The 20132-nt window shown below is 51.6% G+C and overlaps 1 protein-coding gene across 3 annotated transcripts in view; it reads left to right on the plus strand.

The window, feature by feature from the left end:
• ADAM8 (ADAM metallopeptidase domain 8) overlaps positions 1 to 20132 on the plus strand; it is an 84016-nt gene that overhangs the window by 58338 nt on the left and 5546 nt on the right. For 2 of the 3 annotated variants that reach the window (XM_034777324.1, XM_034777325.1), the window contains exons 13-21: positions 1991 to 2080; positions 4015 to 4210; positions 4975 to 5071; positions 7340 to 7523; positions 7768 to 7845; positions 9142 to 9226; positions 9529 to 9643; positions 13504 to 13693; positions 17117 to 17179. In XM_034777324.1, the coding sequence (XP_034633215.1) occupies positions 1991 to 2080; positions 4015 to 4210; positions 4975 to 5071; positions 7340 to 7523; positions 7768 to 7845; positions 9142 to 9226; positions 9529 to 9643; positions 13504 to 13693; positions 17117 to 17179 (1098 nt within the window). The remainder of the gene's footprint in view (positions 1 to 1990; positions 2081 to 4014; positions 4211 to 4974; positions 5072 to 7339; positions 7524 to 7767; positions 7846 to 9141; positions 9227 to 9528; positions 9644 to 13503; positions 13694 to 17116; positions 17180 to 20132) is intronic. The other variant, XM_034777326.1, reaches the window with a different exon arrangement.

Genomic DNA, 20132 nt, shown 5'->3' on the forward strand with positions numbered 1-20132 from the left:
CTCCCTCTTCGGGTTTCTCAGTCTCCCGGGACAGTGGTTTGCCTCCTCTCCAAACTGGCTCCAGAGAGTTGTCGCCCACCACAGCCTATCATGGGCTCCGCTGGCGGTTCAGCTCCCTGGGAAGGACTTCTGGCTCTTTCCCTGGTCTGGCTCCAGCAGAGCTGCAGGACCCTACTCTTATACTGCCTGTTTCACCCCTGCACTTCCTGTGAAGGGGATGGTGCACAGTTAGCTGAGCCCAGCAGGGTGAGTTAACCCCCCTCTGTCTCGAAATGAGGCCACTCTGCCTCATTACACCATTACAGCAGAATCGTTTATTTCCATAACCAAGAAAAAGCGATACTGGTATAAGGCATTTCATACTAGTATAACTTACAAGGCATTGCACGGATTTAACTGCATATCGTTAATTTGGTACAGAAAATGTGAGTTCCAGCCCCAGGAAGCCATGAAGGGTACATATCCACTTTCTTTTCCTTTGCGGGTCCCCTTTAAAGCACAGATCTGCTTTCTGTATGGAACTAGAATTGGTCCAATAAACTGGTTCCTTAATCTCTTCACAAGTAGAAGTGTCGAGTTTTGGTTGCTGTTGTATGTGGGCTCTTATTATTTGCTATTCATGTGCATTTGGGTGGGTGCTGGATATTTATAAAATGTGCAGAAATGCCCCAAGGTTCGTGAATTTTAGCACGGTCAGTCACAGATCATTGTCCGGAGTTGCAGCATTAACGCTTAGAGTTGTCTCCAGCCAGTCTCAGGCCAAGCCCTCCTGTACGTTTTTTCCCATGTTAACAAAAACAACTATTCAGAATGACTGTATTCTGTCCATTCCCACCAGTGCAGAGGCTCTGTGGTAAGAACCCTTGCTGCACACTCTGGTAGATAAAGGAGAAGTTCCCTCTAGCACTTCCTCCTTAGCTGCCTATTTTCAGCAGCTGCCCAAATCTTCTGCAGATCTTTGGTATCTTTCTGATTAATGCCAGGAATTTGGTCAAGGAGCAGTGACTGCAGAAACCTCTCCAGGCTACGCCTGTCTTCTCTCTCTCTCTCTCCTGTAAAAAGAACGAGGAGTACCTGTGGCAGCTTAGAGACTAACAAATTTGTTAGTCTCTAAGCTGCCACAGGTACTCCTTGTTCTTTCTGCTGATACAGACTAACACAGTACCACTCTGAAATCTCTCTCCTGTGACTCACATCCTTCTTAATGCACCCTTTCCGTCCAGAAGGCAGAGGGTTTGGCAATATACCCTCTATGCTGCCGGAGCCCTGCCCTCTCTAGCAAGCAGTATAGAAGAAGTGGCGTTTCACACCTTCCCATGGTGTTTAGTTTGTAATCTTGTGTCCAGGTTTGGATTTAGATTTTTGAACTAGTCAATTAAGCAAATCACTCCAGGGAAGCCAGTCTGCAAAGCACAGTCTTTCTCATCCCTGACCTGAAAGTCAGCCAGAGAGATATAGCAGCACAGAGTCATCCAAGGATCAATAGGCAGACGTTTTGTTCTCCTGGTGCTCACAGAAGGATGTTATCCTGCTGTTTATCTATTCCCAGCTGCTCCTGCCCTGTTACTGGTTGTGTCTTCCTGGGAGGGTGCTGGCCTGCTATTCTGACATCTTTTCTGTAACATGGGGATAACAATACTTCCCCTTCATTGTATAGTGCTTTGGGACCCATAGATAAAGCATGCTATAGAAGAGCTAAGGATGATTATAATAACTATGTCCGTAGTCAGAAGCTAGTAACAGATTCCTGTGTGGGTAGGAATGTGCCATACATGTAACTTCACAGTGTACTCACAGGAGAAAATAGTGCCATTTCTGCCTACATCCCCCGGTGGTGCCACACAACAGGAGACGTACACAGCCCTTTTGCAGGAGCCCCCCTTGGTGATGTTCAAAGGGTTGCTGATTTTAGGAGGTTCTCCAGGTGACTCATTGCTCCCATCCCCAGTGTATCCGCTCCCCAACCCACGTGTATTGTGTTTGTTGTTAGGAATGCAGGGATCCCTGCTGCAACGCCACCACCTGCCGACTAAGTGACGGAGCAGAATGTGCTCAGGGAGAATGCTGCCAACAGTGTAAGGTAAAATCAGTCTCCAGACGATGTCTGCTAGGAGCTGCCTTGCGGGAGTCTGGCTGATTGACAACTGGGGAAAAGGGCCCAAAGAAATGAAACGAGGCCAATTCCCCAGCCCTGCTAAAGTGCCCAGCACATAGGTGCATGAATGTGATATTTCCTGGCTTTATGGTCCGCATATTTCTCCTCAAGGGAAGAGTTTAAGTAAGCCCGACACGCACATGCTACTGCCAGGTTATTGAGTAGAAAGCTATGAAGCCACTGGGATGCTCACAGATGTGAACAAACATGTCTGGCTTCTCAGATAACCCCTGGCTACACCAAAGCAACCATACAGCTCTCTGAGTCAAGGTCTTTGTCCCAGGGGTCCCAAAGGCTGCCAGTCAATAGCATTGTAGCCCTAATTAAATGGATTAAAAACTGACTGACTGACTGAATGTAGGCTACACTTACAGCCTGGGGGGCTGCTTTTTGAAAAGCAAGGGCTAAAAAGGGGACTTAGAGTCATGATAGGAACCAGCTGAACATGAGCTGTCAGTGTGATGCTGTACCTAGGGGTATGTCTGCACAGGAGCTGGGAGGTATAATTCCCAGCCCAAGTGGATAGATGAGCTCACGTGCTAAAAATAGCTGTGTGACCAGGCAGCAGCTCTGGCTAGCCACCGGGGTACAATCCTGTCTGACCCCAGGGGTACATACTCTGGCTTCTAGCCTGACCCACCACCTGTGCTGCCAGAGCCACAATTCTGTTTTTAGCGCACTAGCTTGAGCAGAGCTAGCATGCATATGTCTGCCTGGGCTGGAAATCACACCTACTGTGTAGACATACCCTAAGGGGGCGAATGTGATCATTGGCTGTATAAGCAGGGGAATATTGAGCAGTGGCAAGGAGATGGTGTTCTCTCTGCATATGGCATGAATGTATCCTGCGTCCAGTTCTGATGTCCACACTTCAGAAAGGGTATTGAAAAATTGAAAGGGGTTCAGAAAAGAGCCGCAACAATGATTTGAGTTCTGGAAAACCTGCCGGCCAGGGAAGGACTTAGGAAGCTCAATTTATTTAATTTACCCAAGAAAAGGTTAAGAAGTGACTTGATCACAGTCTATTAGTAACTACATGGGGAAAAGACTTTTGCAGAGGGAGCTTTAGTTTAGCAGACAAAGGCAGAATGAGATCCAGTGACTGGAAGCTGAAGCTAAAAACAAATTCAGACTAGACATAAAGCTCAGTTTTTTAACAGGGAGGGTAATTAACCATTGGAACAGCTGACGTAGGAACGTGGTAGATGCTCCATCATTTGTAGTCTTTAAAATCAGTACAGAATGTCTTAGTTCGAGACATCCTCTAGCTGAACCACAAGCTATGGTTCTGAAACAGGAATCACTGGTGGCCATTCCTATTATTCAGGAAGTCACACTAGATGATCATAATGGTCCTGTCTGGCATTAACAGCTGTGACTCTGTGGTTAAGAAAAGGTAGTTGAATGCAGTTGCTTCCAGATAACATTGTACAAATTGTTAAGGCGAACAGGTTGGGTGTGAGTCACTGAGGAAGGGTCACATTACAAGTGGTTGAATGTCTCCAGGCCCAGCTCACATGCTAAGGATGTGTTTTCACTTTCCTGGTGCCAGCAGTATTCACCCATGACCACCTGATGTTGAAGACTGCAGGGTAGGGCTTAGCACAACTCCCCAAAGTTATGTTCCAACCCCAGGTAGTTTCCTGACTATGGGTCAGACTCTACACTGAAGTCTATACCAGAGCTCCAATTGGCCTTGACTTCAGTGGGACCAGGATAAGCCCTTTTCACTCTGCCAGATCAGCAAGCCAGCCAGGGAATGCGGAAGGCTAGGGTGCAACCTGACTGATGGGCACTCACTGACACCTTCTGTCCTCCCTCCCCCCCATTCCTTGGGGACTGTGTTTGTGTTTGCTAAGGTGAAGGCTGCTGGTGTGTTGTGTCGTGCCAGTAAGAACAGCTGTGATCTGCCCGAGCATTGCACTGGCCTCTCAGCGGAGTGCCCGGAGGACGTCTTCCAAGAGAATGGTGTGCCATGCCAGTATGGGAGTGGCTACTGTTACAACGGGGTGTGCCCCTTGCACAGCGAGCACTGCCGTACGCTCTGGGGCGCAGGTAACATGGCTCTTTGCATGCGCTCTTTCAGCTCCATGCTCACAAGGCAAGCTCATGCCAGTGCAGTTCTGTGTGCATCCATTGCTGAGGCTGCATCACATAGACTGGGGGCCCAGGTCTCCTTCAATGCTCTCATGGGACATTCACCCACTCATCCCAGTAGTGTGCATGGTACTTGGCAGGCTAGTTGCTGTAACCCAACAAAGTTGAGGGCAGTGGCTTGCACTCTGAACTTTAGGCCACTAATTTAGGAAGCTACAGATGGGCCCAGGCCTGACTAGTTTGGCCTTGGCCTCTCTGTGACTCAGTTTCCCCACTTCACTGTGTGCAGGACAGGAGGGATTGGTGATGCTAAATCAACCACCCTGGCCACTAAGTTTGGGGGCTTCAAAGTACCTTAAGTCAGGCACCTGAGATCGGAGGTTCCCGGATTCTATGGCTGCTTCTGAAAATATTGGCCTTAATGTTTATAAAGAGCTTTGAGATCTTGGACGGAAGGCACTAGGGACGGGCATTATTTTATCACTAGTTCCTGACAGAAGGGTGATGTGGGTTAGGAGGTACCCAGTGGAGTGGAGGGAACTGGGGAGCCCCAGAGTCACCTGCCAAAGGAAGAGGGTGGTGGAGGAAGTTTTCGACATGCCTGGTGTGGGGGGAAAGGTGGGGAGAGGTGTCACCCCATGAGGTGTGTTGCTGCTCACACAGGCTCAGGTTAGCTTGCCTTTGTGAAACTCCAGTGTCAGCTCTTCTCTGTGTCCCTGCAGAGGCCCAGGTGGCCCCTGATATCTGCTTTGAGCACAATGGCCGCCAGAAGGACCTGCATTGCCTGACAGAGAACGGGAAGAGGCCCTGCAGCCCAAAGTAAGGAACTGAAGCACCCAGTGCCAAGCGTGTGTGAGTCTGTGCGTGGGACTGGAGTCATTGAGAGCTGGTCCGGAGCGACAGGGAATCTCCACTGGGAGGAGGCATTGTCACTGTGAGCCAGTCCTGAGGGGGAGGGGATCTCTGTGGGGTGAAGGTGGAGTCATTGTGAACTGGTCCCATTCGGGAGAGGATCTCTGTGGAGAGGGGGCAGAGTCACTGTGAACTGGTCCTGTGGACAGAGGTGTAGCCAGGTGGAGGGAACAGGGGGAGCAATAAAAAAAAAAAGGCACCACCCGCTGCGGCGCTTTTACTCACCCAGCAGCGCTCCGGGTATTTGGCGGCGGGCCCTTCACTCGCTCCGGGTGTCTTCGGTGGCACTAAAGGTCCCGCCGCCGAAATGCCGCCCAAGACCCGCGGCGAGTGAAGGTCCTGCCGCCGAAGTGCTGCCGAAGACCCGGAGCGCCGCCGGGTGAGTAAAATAAAAGCGCCGCAATGGGTGGTGCCTTTTTTTTTTTTTATCACTCCCCTGGGTGAGTAAAAAGGCACCAAGAAATTGACAAGGCGCCACTTGGGCTCAGTGGGGGAGCAGTCGCTTCCCCCCTAGCTACGCTACTGCCTGTAGCAGAGGCTTCTGCGAGTCATTCTGTATCCTCCTGGAGCTCCAAATCTCCATTGACTCTTCTCCTCTTCTTGTAGGACTAGCCATTCTTCTCTTCTTCCTTGTCCTCCCACTTCATGTTGCTGCCTGTGTGCAGCACTCTGCCGCTGTAAGGTCTGTAGTGTAGACAAAGCAAGGTGAAAGAGAGTATGAGTGGGAGTCCCCAGTTGTCGTGGATTTCTGCCCTTCTGAGTCCTGATGTAATTTTCCCCAACTCCTCTTTTTTTAAGTTAGGGCAGAGAGATTGTGGAAAATTGCAGCGTGTAGCCTTTGAGAATGAGTTCTGAATGCTCTCTGGCTTTTTTGTTAATTAATTTTTTCTGATGATAACCATGACATTTCACAGTTAGGTCTCTGGGTCTATTGGAAGGCCTAGCTGGAGGGGCGGAGGGGAGGAGCAGCACTCTATGTGCTCTCTCCACTGGCACCTCTCTCAGAGAGCTCAGATTTAACAATTCCTCAATCACTGTTTTTACATGCCAGATTGGATTTCCTCCTTCAGTGTTTTCAGGCAGTCCCTTAATTCTTGTGTTCCGTCTCCCTCTGTTTTCTGAATCATGAAGTTTAAGCTGCATCTTTCTCTCTCTCTCTCTCTCTCTGCTCCATCCGTGCCATACAGCTCTGTCTCTCTGAGGCCAGTCTCTAGCACAGTGACTTTCTCTTCCAAATCAGTAACTTCCTTCTTTACTGCTAGACTCTTGGTCCTATCTCATGGCCTCAAACTCAAGAGATCATCTCCAGAATGTCCAGTTTGGTGGCCATTTGTTTTTTCCCAGCCCTGGCTTGGCTGCCAAGTATTCACTTGGAATCTGAGATGTCTCTCCATGCTGCAAGCTGGAAACACCCTTCTTAGCGAGGTATCTATGTAAAGCTTCAGATTTCTTTGAAGAATCCATTCTCTGCAACTCTGTGCTCTTTTTTTGGGAGGAGAAGGTTAGTCAGTTTCATGGGTCAGTGGAGGCAGATTACTTTGATATTCCCACAGAGCTCAGGCTTCAGGCAGCGATGTTACTCTGGGCCCCTGCTGGTCTCTGACATGGACATTTTACAGTAATTCCTGCTAGGATCCTGGCAGTGTAGTGCAAGCTGCACAGCTTGGAGCTGCCCTACTGGCTCCCAGCATCCGGCCATGGAGCCTGGCCAAGTGTGTGGGGTCCAGAAGGAGAGAGGGAGGGAGGAGCCCTTCACTACTACGAGGCCAGCCCCAGTGCGATGCATCAGTGCTGACCTGAACTGTTAGGCGGCTCTTTGGTGGTGTATGCAACAGGAATTGGTGATGTCTGTCCAAAAACTGCTGAGCTGGGCCTGCTCACACCCCTGCCCTCACAACTGGTCAGACACTGAGCTCCCCTCTCCCCCTAGAGATGGTTTCGTGCAGGTCAGAGCTGAGGCCCCTAGGTGGGTGGGGGCGCTCTGCTGGGCCCAGACATCTGCAAGGGCTGCTGAGACAGGATCTTTTGCTAGCACTGAGCCCACCCTCCAGGCAAAGGCAGAGGAGCTGTCCCACATTGGCACAGGCTGTGGGGTGCGAGGCTTTGGGGCCATGCCAAAGCTAAGGTGAGATGAGACCCAAGCACGCTCACTCCTGCCATTTACTTTTCCTGCAGAGACGTTAAGTGTGGCACGCTGCATTGCCTGAGTGGGAACAGGAACCCCATTGGAGGGGGTGGCGTCTACTCCCTGTCTCTCGGAAGGGTGACCTGCAAAGTAGCTATCACTGTCAAGGAAGAAAGTGACATGGTGGCAAATCTTGTGCTGGTGCCAACGGGCACCAAGTGTGGGGAGGAAATGGTGAGTACCCTGCGCCCGCTGTTGCTATTCTTGTCCGCTGGGCTGGTGATGTTTGCTTTGCTTTGCGGGTGCTGGGGAAGGATGGGTTTGCCATGGGACCTGCTGGAGAGGGGGAAAGGTCAGCAGCAAGGAGGTAACACAGCTGCTGAGTTGCTGTCTGTGCTGAGGCTGATGTGTGGCTGTGAGTGCAGGATGGGTGATGCCGTATAAACGATACTAAAAGCATTATACCTTCTCATTCCAGGTCTGCTATGCCGGGCGCTGCCAGGACCTCCTGATTTACGGTGCCAAAAACTGCTCTGCAAAGTGCAATGGTCATGGGGTAGGTTCAGGCCATGGAAAGGTCACGGCATCACACAGAGGTGCTGGTGTGGCCACGATCCCCTGGGTGTCCTCTGACTGTACAGGAGCGACTGTGCCTCAGATCCCCCAGCTGTAATATCGGAGCACTGATTGTGTTGTAAAGTGCTGGGAGGTGTGTGGGTGAAAGATGCTAAGTATTGTTCCTGACAGGGCTTCGCCCAGACACCCCATGTGTCTGTGAGCACACACAGCAGACATGAACATACTCTGTGCCACTGCCATGCACTGTTGGACCCCTGGGACCTTCTCACATGGGTTCTTGGTGCTTCACAGACCTTCCTTTCTATCTGTCCACACCCCATTCTGCGTCTGATGTTAGAGCAGCTCTCCCCATCCTGCAGCACCGCACGTCCCGCCCTTAGTCTGCAGTACCTCGGTGCTGATGTCTGCTCCTGTGATCTGCTGGCAAATGCAGCCTTTCAGCCAGCAACCTGGCATGTTCCCAAGACCCACAGGGTCCATTTGCTATGTCTGTCTACGCCAGTCATGATGTCTCTTTTCATGTCGCACTATCACAGCATTGCCTCCCTCAGAGCACATGGTCACAGGCCACCCATGGCTGGGCTGTGTGGTCACTGTGTGGTAACAGGGCCCTCGTCCCCGAGAGAGCTCCCGCAGCACTTCGCTTTTCTCAGCATGTCCACCCTGAAGGAACGGATCAAACCACATTCCCATGGCGTGGTGCCCTGCCTGTCGCTGGGCACTTTGGTTCAGGGAGCAATTTGGCCCAAGTTGGGAGGGAACATTTTCTGCCAATGAGTTCAGCAGAACTTCCTCTCCTCCAGCAGCTGTGATTGTGGGAGGCGCTGCCCGAGTGGGACATCTGTGAGCTGCTCACAGGTGCTGAGATGGGGCAGTTGGACTGTTCCAGATGCTGGTGCTGAGTGCAACAAATGGGACACAGCAGCATCACACGCTGTTGCATGTCAGACAGACAGGCACTGTCTGGGCTGATTCCCGGGTGATGCCAGTGCGAGTCACTCATACTCTGCTTCAGGAGAACAGATTCTTGCTGTCAGTATCTGTGCAGTAATGACAATTCACCAGCCGTGATCCTGAGGCCAGAGCAAATGTGCAGCAGTTACAAGGGGCCCGATCCTGCTGCCTGCTCAGTAAAGCCAAACTGCTGCTGAAGCCGATGGGAGTGTGACCTGGGTAGAGGCTACAGGATTGAGCCCAAACCCTCCCCTTGTAAAGCATGGTCAGAAGGTCAGAGTTGCTGCCTGGTCCCTAATCCTGCCATATTGGATTTCAGGTCTGCAATCACAAGCGGGAATGCCACTGTGAGCCCGGCTGGGCTGCACCCTACTGCGAGCGGAAGCTCTCGGAGATTGCATCAGGTACAGCGCTCACTAGGGCCAGGAGGGCAGGGCTTGGGATGGACCTGCTGGAGGAAACAGCTGGGCTGCAGGCAGTAGCAATGTCCTGACTGTGAGGTCTGATAGGCTGGGCAATGCGCTCCTTTCAGGAGCTGTTTAGATTGGCCAAAGCCCTGGAAAACAATGGACAGTCTGGCCCTGCCCTGCTCACCAGGGGATGGGCTGGGATAGGTGACTGAATTCCCCAAACCAAACCCCTGAGTCACCTAGCCCTGGTGAAGGGAACAGCCCCTGCCCTGATCCCTCTCTCTGGCTCTCAACAGCTGGAAGCAGCGTGGTTGTTGCAGCCGTGCTGACAGTGGTGGTACTGGTAGCCATGCTGATCATCGGAGGCTTTGTGTTCTACAGAGGCAATGGGAAGAAATACTTCCAGAAAGGGTAAGACTCCTGCTACTGTACCGTTCCCCCACAGAGCTCAGTCCCCACGGCAGGCAGTTCCTCTGATTCGCTGGGATACTCAATAGCCAGATTCCACGGTGAGGAGCAAGCGACAGGCTGATTGGACAGCTGGATGGACAGACTGAATCAATATGGTTGCTTGACTCTCTCCATACCAATCCACTGGCCATTAATACTTGTGCCTGACTCCAGATATCCAGGTGCTTGTCTGAGTCCTGTGCTGACAGGCAAGTGTCCCCACTCTTTCCCCTGTCCCTTATGGCCTGCGGGAGAGAACAGTTCATTCCCCCATGGCCTATCCAACCCTAGCCCTTCAGCCGAGGCTGCTGACCTCGGTCAATTTGTCCTGGTGGTTTTTGTCATGGTGACCTGCACTGAGAAGCTCAGCCCCATGCCCAGAGGAGTCACTGTCTGGCCATCATATGGAAGCTGATGTTGTTCACGAAGCCCCTGCTCTGGGTTCTGATCAGTGACAGGCGTGGGAAGCTGTATGCCCCGAATCCCTGAAATACCACCCCTTCACCCACCCTTTGGAGACCTCTCCTGGCCTGCCCCTCTGGGCTCTTCCTTCCTACACCCCCACCGCCTTCATCTGCTGCCTCCTGCTGGGTGCTTGGTCACTGAGCAGCCTGCTCAGGAAGACACTGTAGGAGTGGGGTGGGTGCAGGTCCTGTCCGCTCCTTGTTTGACAGCAGGAGCTTCTGATGGGCCTCCCTGCTAAGCGAGCACCCCCCAGAGAGTGTGGTATGCTTCCCAACCCCCTGCAGGGCCCAGCTGTTTGTACTCGTCCTGCAGTGCCATCAGTCCCTGTGCTCTCACCAAACAGGGAGCTGCAGGTCCTGGTGCTGACAGGGCCCTGCCAATGTCCTCTCTAGGCAGGAGGGGAATACTGAGGGTATTGGGGAGGGGCTGGGCACAGGGCCAAAGAGCTGCTCTCTGTTCTCTGCTGCTCTAGTTCACTCACAACTGCATTTTCTCACCAATGTGCCCTGAGCGATGCCTGGGCCAGGTATGACACCCCTGACCTGAAGCAGTGGAAGGGTGCAGTAGCTTCTCTGAGGGTGAAAGCCCCTCTTTGTGTTGAACCAGAAAGAGGTGGGCCAATGCTCACTCTCCTTTCTACCCCAGGGCTGAGAAACCCCAGCCCAAAGGCCATTTGGGGGAAGCTGCTACATGACTATGAGGAGGGCTTAGAATCGCAGGCCTCCCCACCCCACCGCCCTTGGGTGCTAGTCCCAGCCTGGACATCACCTGGTGGTTTTAGGGCTTCTTGGGAGGGGCAGGCTGATGGGGAATTACAGACACAACAGGAATGAGAGGCGAACCTGAAGGAGCAGCAATATCCCAGTGTGTGTAACAGACTGTGAGGGTGTCCCACTCCCATGGCACCTCCTCCCTCTCCCCATCCCCTCATCGCAGGCTCCTGGGGCTGGGACCAGTGCACTGTAGAGTGCCCGGCACAATGGGGCCCCGATCATGTCTGGGTTACAATCCTCAGGCTGAGGCTCTGTGGGCTTCAGGGGATTGGCAGTTAGTATCCATTTTTATAAAAGCAGTAGCTCCATGCCAGGAGTGTCTGCCAAGCACCTGGGATTCCCAGCTGGCCTCGCAGCGCCCCAAGGCACAACCACACCTTGGCTGCTGCGATTGCTCACAGCACTTACTGAATGTGAGGTGGCAGAGCCAGGATGTGCTGGAAAGGGAGAGGACTGACAGTGCGAGTGAGCAGCACAGGGCTGGGTTTGCTCCTGTGATTCACAGCTGGGCACTCAGCCGTGCGGATGGGCTTACAGCAGTCCCAAGCACACACCCACTTGGGCTTTTCCCCAGGCAGGCATGAGGAAGCAATCGAGACACCCTGTCATACTCTGCATGGCAACACACAAGCCCAGTTGTACCCTCTTCCAGGGAGCACTCTGCATCCAGGTTTGGGACAAAGCAGCTAAGCGTGTTCATACAACTGATGGGGCTGTTCCACGCAAAGCTTGGGGGATATTAGAATATAGGACAAAGAGCTGGAAGGGGCTCCAGCCTCAAATGAGTTTGGTTTCTTGCCCTCACTGCTCCTATTGGGTGGCTGTTCCTGAACCTCACCCTCTGATGGTTAGAAACCTTCTTCTCATTTCCAGCCGCAATTTGTTCATGGCCAGTATATCCCTATTTGTTCTTGTGCCCACACTGTCCTTTAGCTTCAGAAACTCTGGTGTTTGCCCCAATGGATTTGTAGAGAGTAGTCAGAATCTCTCGCAGCCTGCATTTTGCTAGGCTCAACAAGCCAAGTTCTTGCAATCTCCTCTCCTCTCATAAGACAGGCCCTTTGTTCCCCTGATCATCCTATTAGCTCGACTCTGCACCTGTTCCAGTGTGGATTCGTCTGTCTTGAATGTGGCTGACCCGAACTGTACACAGGATTCCAGATGAGAGCTCACCAGTGCCTTGTAGAATGGCATTAATACTTCCCTCTCTGCTGGAAATGCCTCACCTGATACATACATACATTAACAGCTGCATGAGACCATTCCAGAACCTGGAAAATTTGTCAGTGGGGTTGGAACTTCCCTATTGATCTCTGCCCAAAGAGTCATTTAGGAGCTGGGTGCAGGATAAATGAACGAATCTTTCCTGCTGGTGGCTGAGCTGTGTGACCATGTGCCGCGCAGGATGAGTCAAAGACCCAGACAGGGGGTTGGAGCAGAATCCATTTTAATTTCCCCTTTTCCCCTCTTTTAAAAAGAAATTTAAAAAATAATCAGAAATTTACGCAGCCCCCTCACCCACTCCCTCCGCCCTCCCAAAACTACATCATTCCAGTGCTGCAGCTGGGAAAGGTAATTCACTACCTGAAGGAGCTCTTAGTTTAATTTAGCATTATTTTTCAATCATTTAATTGGTGTAATTAAAATGGTCACTATATTCTTTAGAAGTAAGAATCAATGTTCAAAGGAGTTACAGAATGTGTTGCCCACGTTTCTAAATTGGAGAAAATACAATCTCTGGATTCCAAGGTGATGAGTATGGGATAGACGGACAGGCAGACCTGTTAGCTCTACAGCTCAGGTAATTGAGGATTTGAACTGGTACAAAGTCACTTCAGGCAGAAACAGGAATAGCACCCAGGTCTCTGCCTTGCATGGCCGTGTAGCAGTAGGTAAAAGCTCTCTGTGAAATGGGGCTGTGCCTGCACCTCCCCCACCCCAAACCACTGTGAGCCTCGCAGCATGGTTGATCCTGTCTCCACATTCATGGTCACATACGGTCGGCTATGCAGGCTGGCTTTGTAGTTGAGGCATCAGAGATCTGCATTTTGGCCCGATCCCACACCCGCTGTGATGCTGAGCAATTGCTTTAAGCTCAAGTTTCCAAAGATGGCCACTGCCTGTTGTGGACTTCAGTTATTTTTGCAATAAAGTGATTAAAATGCTGGGTTTGTTTTTAAAAATGGAAAAAAGAAGAAAATGAACCCTTGTGCCCAGTAATCAGCATTTAATGGTGACATCATCATACTCTGTGGTGAAACAAGACTGGCTGTGCTTTCCAGTCCCTTGGGACACATTTTGATGTCCCTGATATTGATATATATCCGTCTTTCAGGATCTGACCTTTTCTACAATATATGGTTTTTCATGAGTAGTGTTGAAAAACATATTATTCTACCTTGTCTATGACGTAGCACATTTTAGGGCAAGGTGGCAGCCGGGCCCTGGTGAATCCTGGGCTGTTCTGTGCCTCACTGCCAAAGAGTCACTGGGCTTTTCAGCAGACCTCAAAATTGCGGGCCTTTGAGTGAAATCAAACCAGAGGGAAAATATGGCTGTGGCTCTTTTTTGTGTGTTTTTCAGGAGGATTGTGACCAACACCACCAACGGGCTCTCCAATCCCATGTTTCAAGAGGGCAGCAATACCAGGAAAGTGAGGCATGAGCTGCAGAGTTGCGACATCAGCAGCCCAAATCTGATCTCCACAACCTCAGACCTGAAGAGCCCCAGGTCTGTGTACGTGCCCATGACTCCCAGCAGGCCACCGCCCGAGGTATGTGTGGCCCAGGCAACCTGGGGAGCAGGAGGGCAGCTCTTGTGGCTGGGAAGTTTTACTGGGGAATTCTGGGCTCCTGGCCACTGTGTCCCTGCAACGATGCTGTAGAGGGGGGAGTCAGGCTGCTTCCATCACCCCTTTGTAATCGCTTCAGTGGACCATTGCTGTCCTTCCCAAGAGCCCTCTGCTGGAGCGGGGGGGGATTGCATTTCCATGCCTGCACAGGCAGCACAAGGCCCCCGTTACACACCAAGGCAGCACTGTCATACAAGTTACGAAGTTAGGAGCCTGTTCCTGCAGAGCTGGAGAGGAGAACAAACCCAGGATGGTGTGAATCTGAGCATAGGGATAGGCTAAGGGATGCAGGCCTGACCCTCTGGGCCTTGGCTTCTCCAGTTGGTGCTTTCTGCTATTGCTAGGCAACTGGGTGCTGTAAGAGCCCCTCAATGGAGCCAGATGCCAAGGATTGATACAGTTCTTTGAGGGGGGGGATGGTCCCGTAGCTTGGCCGTATTATACCCCTACAGTCCAGGCTGTGCCTGTGCTTCCCCAAGATGCTCCCATTTCCCCAGTTAGTTTGCTCCAGGTTAAAATGTGGAAAACAGGGTCTTATTGGGGAAGAAAGAGGACTTTCCACCAAATCAGAAGGGTAGGTTGCCAGGCAGAGCAGGGAGAGGCCCCATAGCACATGCTGAGTGGGTGAGTAGGGTTGCCATATGTCCAGTTTTTCCCGGACATGTCCGGCTTTTTGGTAATCAAACCCCCATCCGGGGGGAATTGCCAAAAAGCCGAACATGTCCAGGAAAATACCGGACGGGCACTTCCTCTCCCGTGGCTGCTCTGCTCCTCCCCTGACTCTTCGGCTCTGTTTAAGAGCCAAGCTGCCCGAGCGCTCCGGCTTCGGGCAGCCCCCATGCCTCCGGACCCTGCGCCACCAGAGCAGAGCAGTTGGAGCCCAGGAGGAAAAGTGCCCAGCCGGCGGCTGGGGTCCGGAGGCATGGGAGCTGCCCGAAGCCCGAGCACTCGGGCAGCTCGGCTCTTAAACAGAGCTGAAGAGTCAGGGGAGGAGCACAGCAGCCGGAGCACAGGAGGGGAAGAGCCCGGTCGGGGGTGCAGGGTCCGGAGGGATGGGGGCTGCCCGAAGCCCGAGCGCTACCAGCTTGACGGTTTGCCGGGCAGCCTCCAGACCCTGCGCCCCTAGCTGGGCGCTTCCCCTCCCGGGCTCCAGCTGCGCTGGGGAAGCACCGGCCGGGGGTGCAGGGTCTGGGGGCTGCCCGGCAAACTGTGAAGCCGGTAGCGCTTGGGCAGCCCTTTTTGCGTGGCTGGGAGGGAGGAGGGGGAGTTAGGGCGGGGACTTCGGGGAAGGGGCGGGGAATGGGCGGAGTTGGGGCGGGGCCGGGGGTGGGAAACGAGTGGGGCCAGGGCCCCGTGGAGTGTCCTCTTTTTTTATTTTTTTAAATATGGTAACCCTGTGGGTGAGCCTGGGGCTGGGTGAGTTCCAACTGGGGCAGATCTGGATTTGAGGAATGTATCTACCCTTGGGGGGGAGGGGAACTGTGATGGGGCATATGGACCCCACACTGATGAGAAAGGTGCCAGAGCGCCCCCCCTCCGCCTCCCGGCCTTGTCCGTCTTGTCTGATAGACAGGAGCCTGTAAAAGGGAGGAAACTGCAGTCGGCTGTTTGACCCAAGAGCCCCCCATTCAACCAACTCCCCTATCCCCAGCTTACTTTAGCAGCCTCATTAGCCCCCAGTTACCCCTGGGTTACCTCTTCTGCTTCTAGTCTCCCCTCCTCCCCCCCCATGGTTGTTCCCTTTAGTACCCACCTGCTGAGCTTGATGCAATTCCATGTTTGACCCTGCCACTTGGGTGGATTCTGGCCAGACACTCATTGTTTGCAAATTTGAAAATAGTTTAATGAGCTAATGTGCATATTTGCGAATACTTTGCAAAATATGAAGCTGCACAAAGCTGACAGTGATGCTCTCTGCTCCCGGGGAACCTCTCCTCTGTGCCTGCCCTCTGAGAGGGCTGTGGCACAGTAGGAGTCCTGGGCAGGGAAGCTGCCGCCCGGTGCAGTGGGGTTTGGTGGTGGTGCTAGGGATAGGTGTGGGTGATGGGGTTGCAGCCTTGGCAGTGTCAGGAGTCAGGTTGGGATGACAGTTCACATGATGTGGGGGACATGGCTTGTGTGGGCTGGCAGGCATGAACTGGGAGTTCAGCTGGCAGGAATGGCTGAGGGGCTGGCTGCGTGCTGCATTAGTTGGGGAGGTTCATTAACTAAGTGGTAAGGGGTGAGCTGCATGAACTAAATTTCCCTTGGTGCCTCCTGGGGGAGTGGAAGGGCAGATCCCCTCACTAACTGCCCCCATCACTCTGGGCAGGGACCCCCAAAGTACTCTGCACCTGAGCTCCAAGGAGAGCCCCCTATGCCAAACATGCTCTGTCCCAAAGGCTGGTTACCATGGCTACCAGTCTGTAGGGCTATTCTCTTGGCTGGACAGGGCAGGGCATTTTGGCCACTTGTGTCAGGGCTGCCTCCTCCAATTCTCCCAGCAAGAAAACCACCTTCCAGACAGGTTTGAACCTGGTCAGTGTTTATTGGCTCTCGTTTGTGTCACAACAAACCCCGGTGTCCACAGTGTGGCTGTGTGTTGTTCCCGGCTGGGGCTGGAGCCTGCAAGACATCTGCCTGCTGCGACCCCTAATGACAGGGCAAACCTGAGCTTCCCCTGACAGGGCATTCCTGGATTGTCCATTAGGGTTAGATGGGCCCTGCTCTGCTCTGGGCTGGCAGCTCCTTGGCCTGAGTAGCTGGGTGTGCTGGGTCAGCCCCCCACGTCACTCAGGGCGGGCTGGGCTTCACCAGGCAGGATTGAGCAGGCATCTCTCCACTCAGGCTGGGCTGGGCTGGGCTGAGCCAGACTGGGCATCTCTCCACTTAGGTTGGGTTGGGCTGGGCAATGGTGGGATGGGGTGGGTGTCTGTCCATTCCAGGCAGACTAGGATGGGGTGGGCATCTTTTCACTTGGGGTGGGCTGGAATGGGGTGGCCATCTCTCCACTCAGGACAGGTTGGGCTGGGTCATGGCAGGATGGAGCGGGTGTCTCTCTACTCGGACTGGGTTGGGCCATGGAGGGATGGGATGGACATCTCCCCACTTGGGGCAGGATGGGATGGAGTGGGCATCTGTTCACTTGGGGTGGGTTGGGCTGGGCCACGGCGGGATGGGCAGACGTTTCTCCATTTGGGGCAGATTGAGCTGGGCTGTGGCATGGCGGGTTGGGGGATATCTCCCCACTTGGGGTAGGACACTGTCTGTTGGTTTCGCTTTGGGTCCCATTCACACTTTTCGCAGGGAGAGGGGAAAACACTCTGGTTGATGAGAAGCAAATAATTTTTACTTGTTCCGTCTCAGCCTCCCGCGGTGGCCAGCAACGCCTGTCTGAACTCTCCAGGGTATCCAGCCAAACCTGTGCAGGTAACTGACTGGCCTGGGACTGCTGTGTCTGATATTACTGCTTTGCTGTCAAATACCTGAGACAGTCACACTTGCACTCTTAGCAGCAGTCTGTCGAATACCCCTCAGGGCAGCTGAGCTGAGTGTAATGAATCTAGGGGCCCAGAGTCACCACTGTGGCACTGACTATGTGACCCTGCACAGCTCACTTGGGCTGCTCTGTGCTCCTGCTCTCAAATCTGGTGGCAGAGAGTTGGCTGTGCTCTGTGGGGAAGGGACGTAGCGCTGGAGGGAGCTGTGTGTGGAAATGCCTGTGTTGTAGCATAGACTTTCAATGGCTTCCCTAACTGGAGAACACAGCGTTCTTCTTCGAGTAGTGTCCCTGTGGGTGCTCCACTTCAGACGGGCATGCGCCCCGTGTGCCTTCGAGCAGAGTTTTTCAGTGTGTCCGTGCGCCCTACTGCCTCATGCCTCACACTGAGACTCTATAGGGCTGCGCAAGCGAACCACCCTCAGTTCTTCCTCAGCCACCTCAGCTTGAGATGGAACTTTTGTGTGTCCACCTTGGAGTGTGCCTTGGCTATACATTTTTTCCCCTAGCTGCTAGTTTAGTTTTAGATAGTTTCAGTTTAGATTATTTTAGTTTAGTAGTTGAGAGGCTTAGTTTTGTTCCTCACCCTTCCCTCTGAAGCCTTGTCTTCCTTGGACATTGCCTCAAACACTGCCCCTCTTGCCAGGAGGGCAGCCCCATTAGCAAAGGTCACTCCAACTGCGTTCTCTGCCTTGGAGAGTTACATGTCCCTCAGAAGTGTAACTTCTGTCTGGCACTTAAATTTAGGGTGAGGAAGAACTGGGAGATTAAGTTGAGGCTCCTAATGATGGAGCACTACCCTTTGCCCCACTTCAGCACCAGATCAGCAGGACACCCCTTCATAAACAGATAGTTAAGGGTTAATGCTTCTTTTACCTGTAAAGGGTTAAGAAGTTCACCTAGCCTAGCTGACATCTGACCAGAGAAACCAATGGGAGGACAAGATGGTTCAAAGGGAAGGAGGGAAGTTCCCTTTGTCGGTTGAGTTTCACTTTGGACCGGAGTGGGAAAGCTCCAGAATTCAGCCTCTTATTTATTTTTTTTATTAAGTAGTGAGTAGTAGTGAAGGAAATAAATAGGTTTATGTTTATTTCTTTGTAACCTGTCTTGTGCAATTAGAGGAATAGTCAAATTGGGTATTTGGGGGGGGAGTTGTGTGTGTAACTAAGTTTTTGCCCAGGGGAACATCCTCTGTGTTTGGAATCTGTTGTCTGTGAGAGTAGCTGGTATGCAGTAGGAGGCTTAGGGAAATACAGAGCATGGGTTGCATTCCTAACCATGTTGGCTAATAGCTATTGTGGGACCAATCCTCCATGAATGTATCTAATTTTTTTTAACCTAGTTATATTTTGGCCTTCACAGGCAACCCCTGGCAATGAGTTCCACGGGTTGACTGTGTGTTGTGGGAAGAAGTACTTCCTTTTGTGTGTTTTAAACCTGCTGCCTATTCATTTCCTGAATTACGTGAAGTGGTAAATAACACTTCCTTATTCACTTTCTCCACACCATTTATGATTTTATAGATCTCTATCAGATCCCCCCTCAGTCATCTTTTTTCTAAGATGAACAGTCCCAATCTTGTGAATCTCTCCTCATATGGAAGCTGTTCCCTACCATCAATCATTTTTGTAGCCCTTCTCTATATCCTTTCCAATCCTAATATAAATTTTTTGACTTGGGGCAGCTAGAACTGCATGCAGTATTCAAGGCGTGGGCGTACCATGGATTTATATAGTGGCATTATGATATTTTCTGTCTTATTATCTATCCCTTTCCTAATGGTTCATAACATTCTGTTAGCTTTTCTGATTGCCGCTGCACACTGAATGGATGTTTTTGGAGAATTATCCACAATGACGCCAAGATCTCTTTCTTGAGTGGTAACAGCTAATTTAGACCCCAGCATTTTGTATGTATAGTTGGGATTATGTTTTCCAATGTGCATTGCTTTGCATTTATCAACATTGAATTTCATCAGCCATTTTGTTGCCCAGTCACCCAGTTTTGTGAGATCCCTTTGTAACTCTTCAGTCTGCTTTGGACTTCAGTATCTTGAGTAATTTTGTGTCAACTGCAACCTGTGCCATCTTGCTGTTTACCCCTTTTTCCAGATCATTTATGAATATGTTGAACAGCACTGGTCCAAGTACAGACCCTTGGGGAATGCTGCTATTTACCGCTCTCCATTCTAAAAACTGATCATTTATTCCTACCCTATCTTTTAATCAGTTACTGATTCATGAGAGGACTTTCCCTCTTATCCCATGACTGCTTACTTTTCTTAAGAGCCTTTGCTGAGGAACCTTGTCAAAGGCTTTCTGAAAGTCCAAGTGCACTATATCCACTGGATCACCCTTGTCCACATATTTGTTGAGCCCCTCAAAAAAATCTAATAGATTAGGGAGGCATGATTTTCCCTTTATAAAAGCTGTATTGACTCCTCCCCAACAAATCGTTTTCATCTATGTGTCTGATAATTCTCTATAGTTTCAACCAGTTTGCCTGGTACTGAAGTTAGGCTTACTGGCCTGTAATTGACAGGATCGCTTCTGGAGCCTTTTGAAAAACCGACATTACATTAGCTATCCTCAAGTCATCCAATACAGAGGCTGATTTATGCGCTAGGTTACTAATTGCACTTAGTAGTTCCGCAATTTCATATCTGAGTTCCTTCAGAACTCTTTTGTTTATCCCATCTGGTCCTGGGGACTTATTACTGTTTAATTTATCAATTTCTTCCAAAACCTCCTCTATCAACACCTCAGTAAGAACATAAGAACTGCCATACTGGGTCAGACCAAAGGCCCATCTATCCCAGTACCCTGTCTTCCGACAGTGGCCAATGCCAGGTGCCCCAGAGGGAATGAACAGAACAGGCAATCA

The sequence above is a fragment of the Trachemys scripta genome, chromosome 7 (genome assembly GCF_013100865.1).
Source record: "Trachemys scripta elegans isolate TJP31775 chromosome 7, CAS_Tse_1.0, whole genome shotgun sequence".
In the NCBI taxonomy this organism is placed as follows: Eukaryota; Metazoa; Chordata; order Testudines; family Emydidae; genus Trachemys; species Trachemys scripta.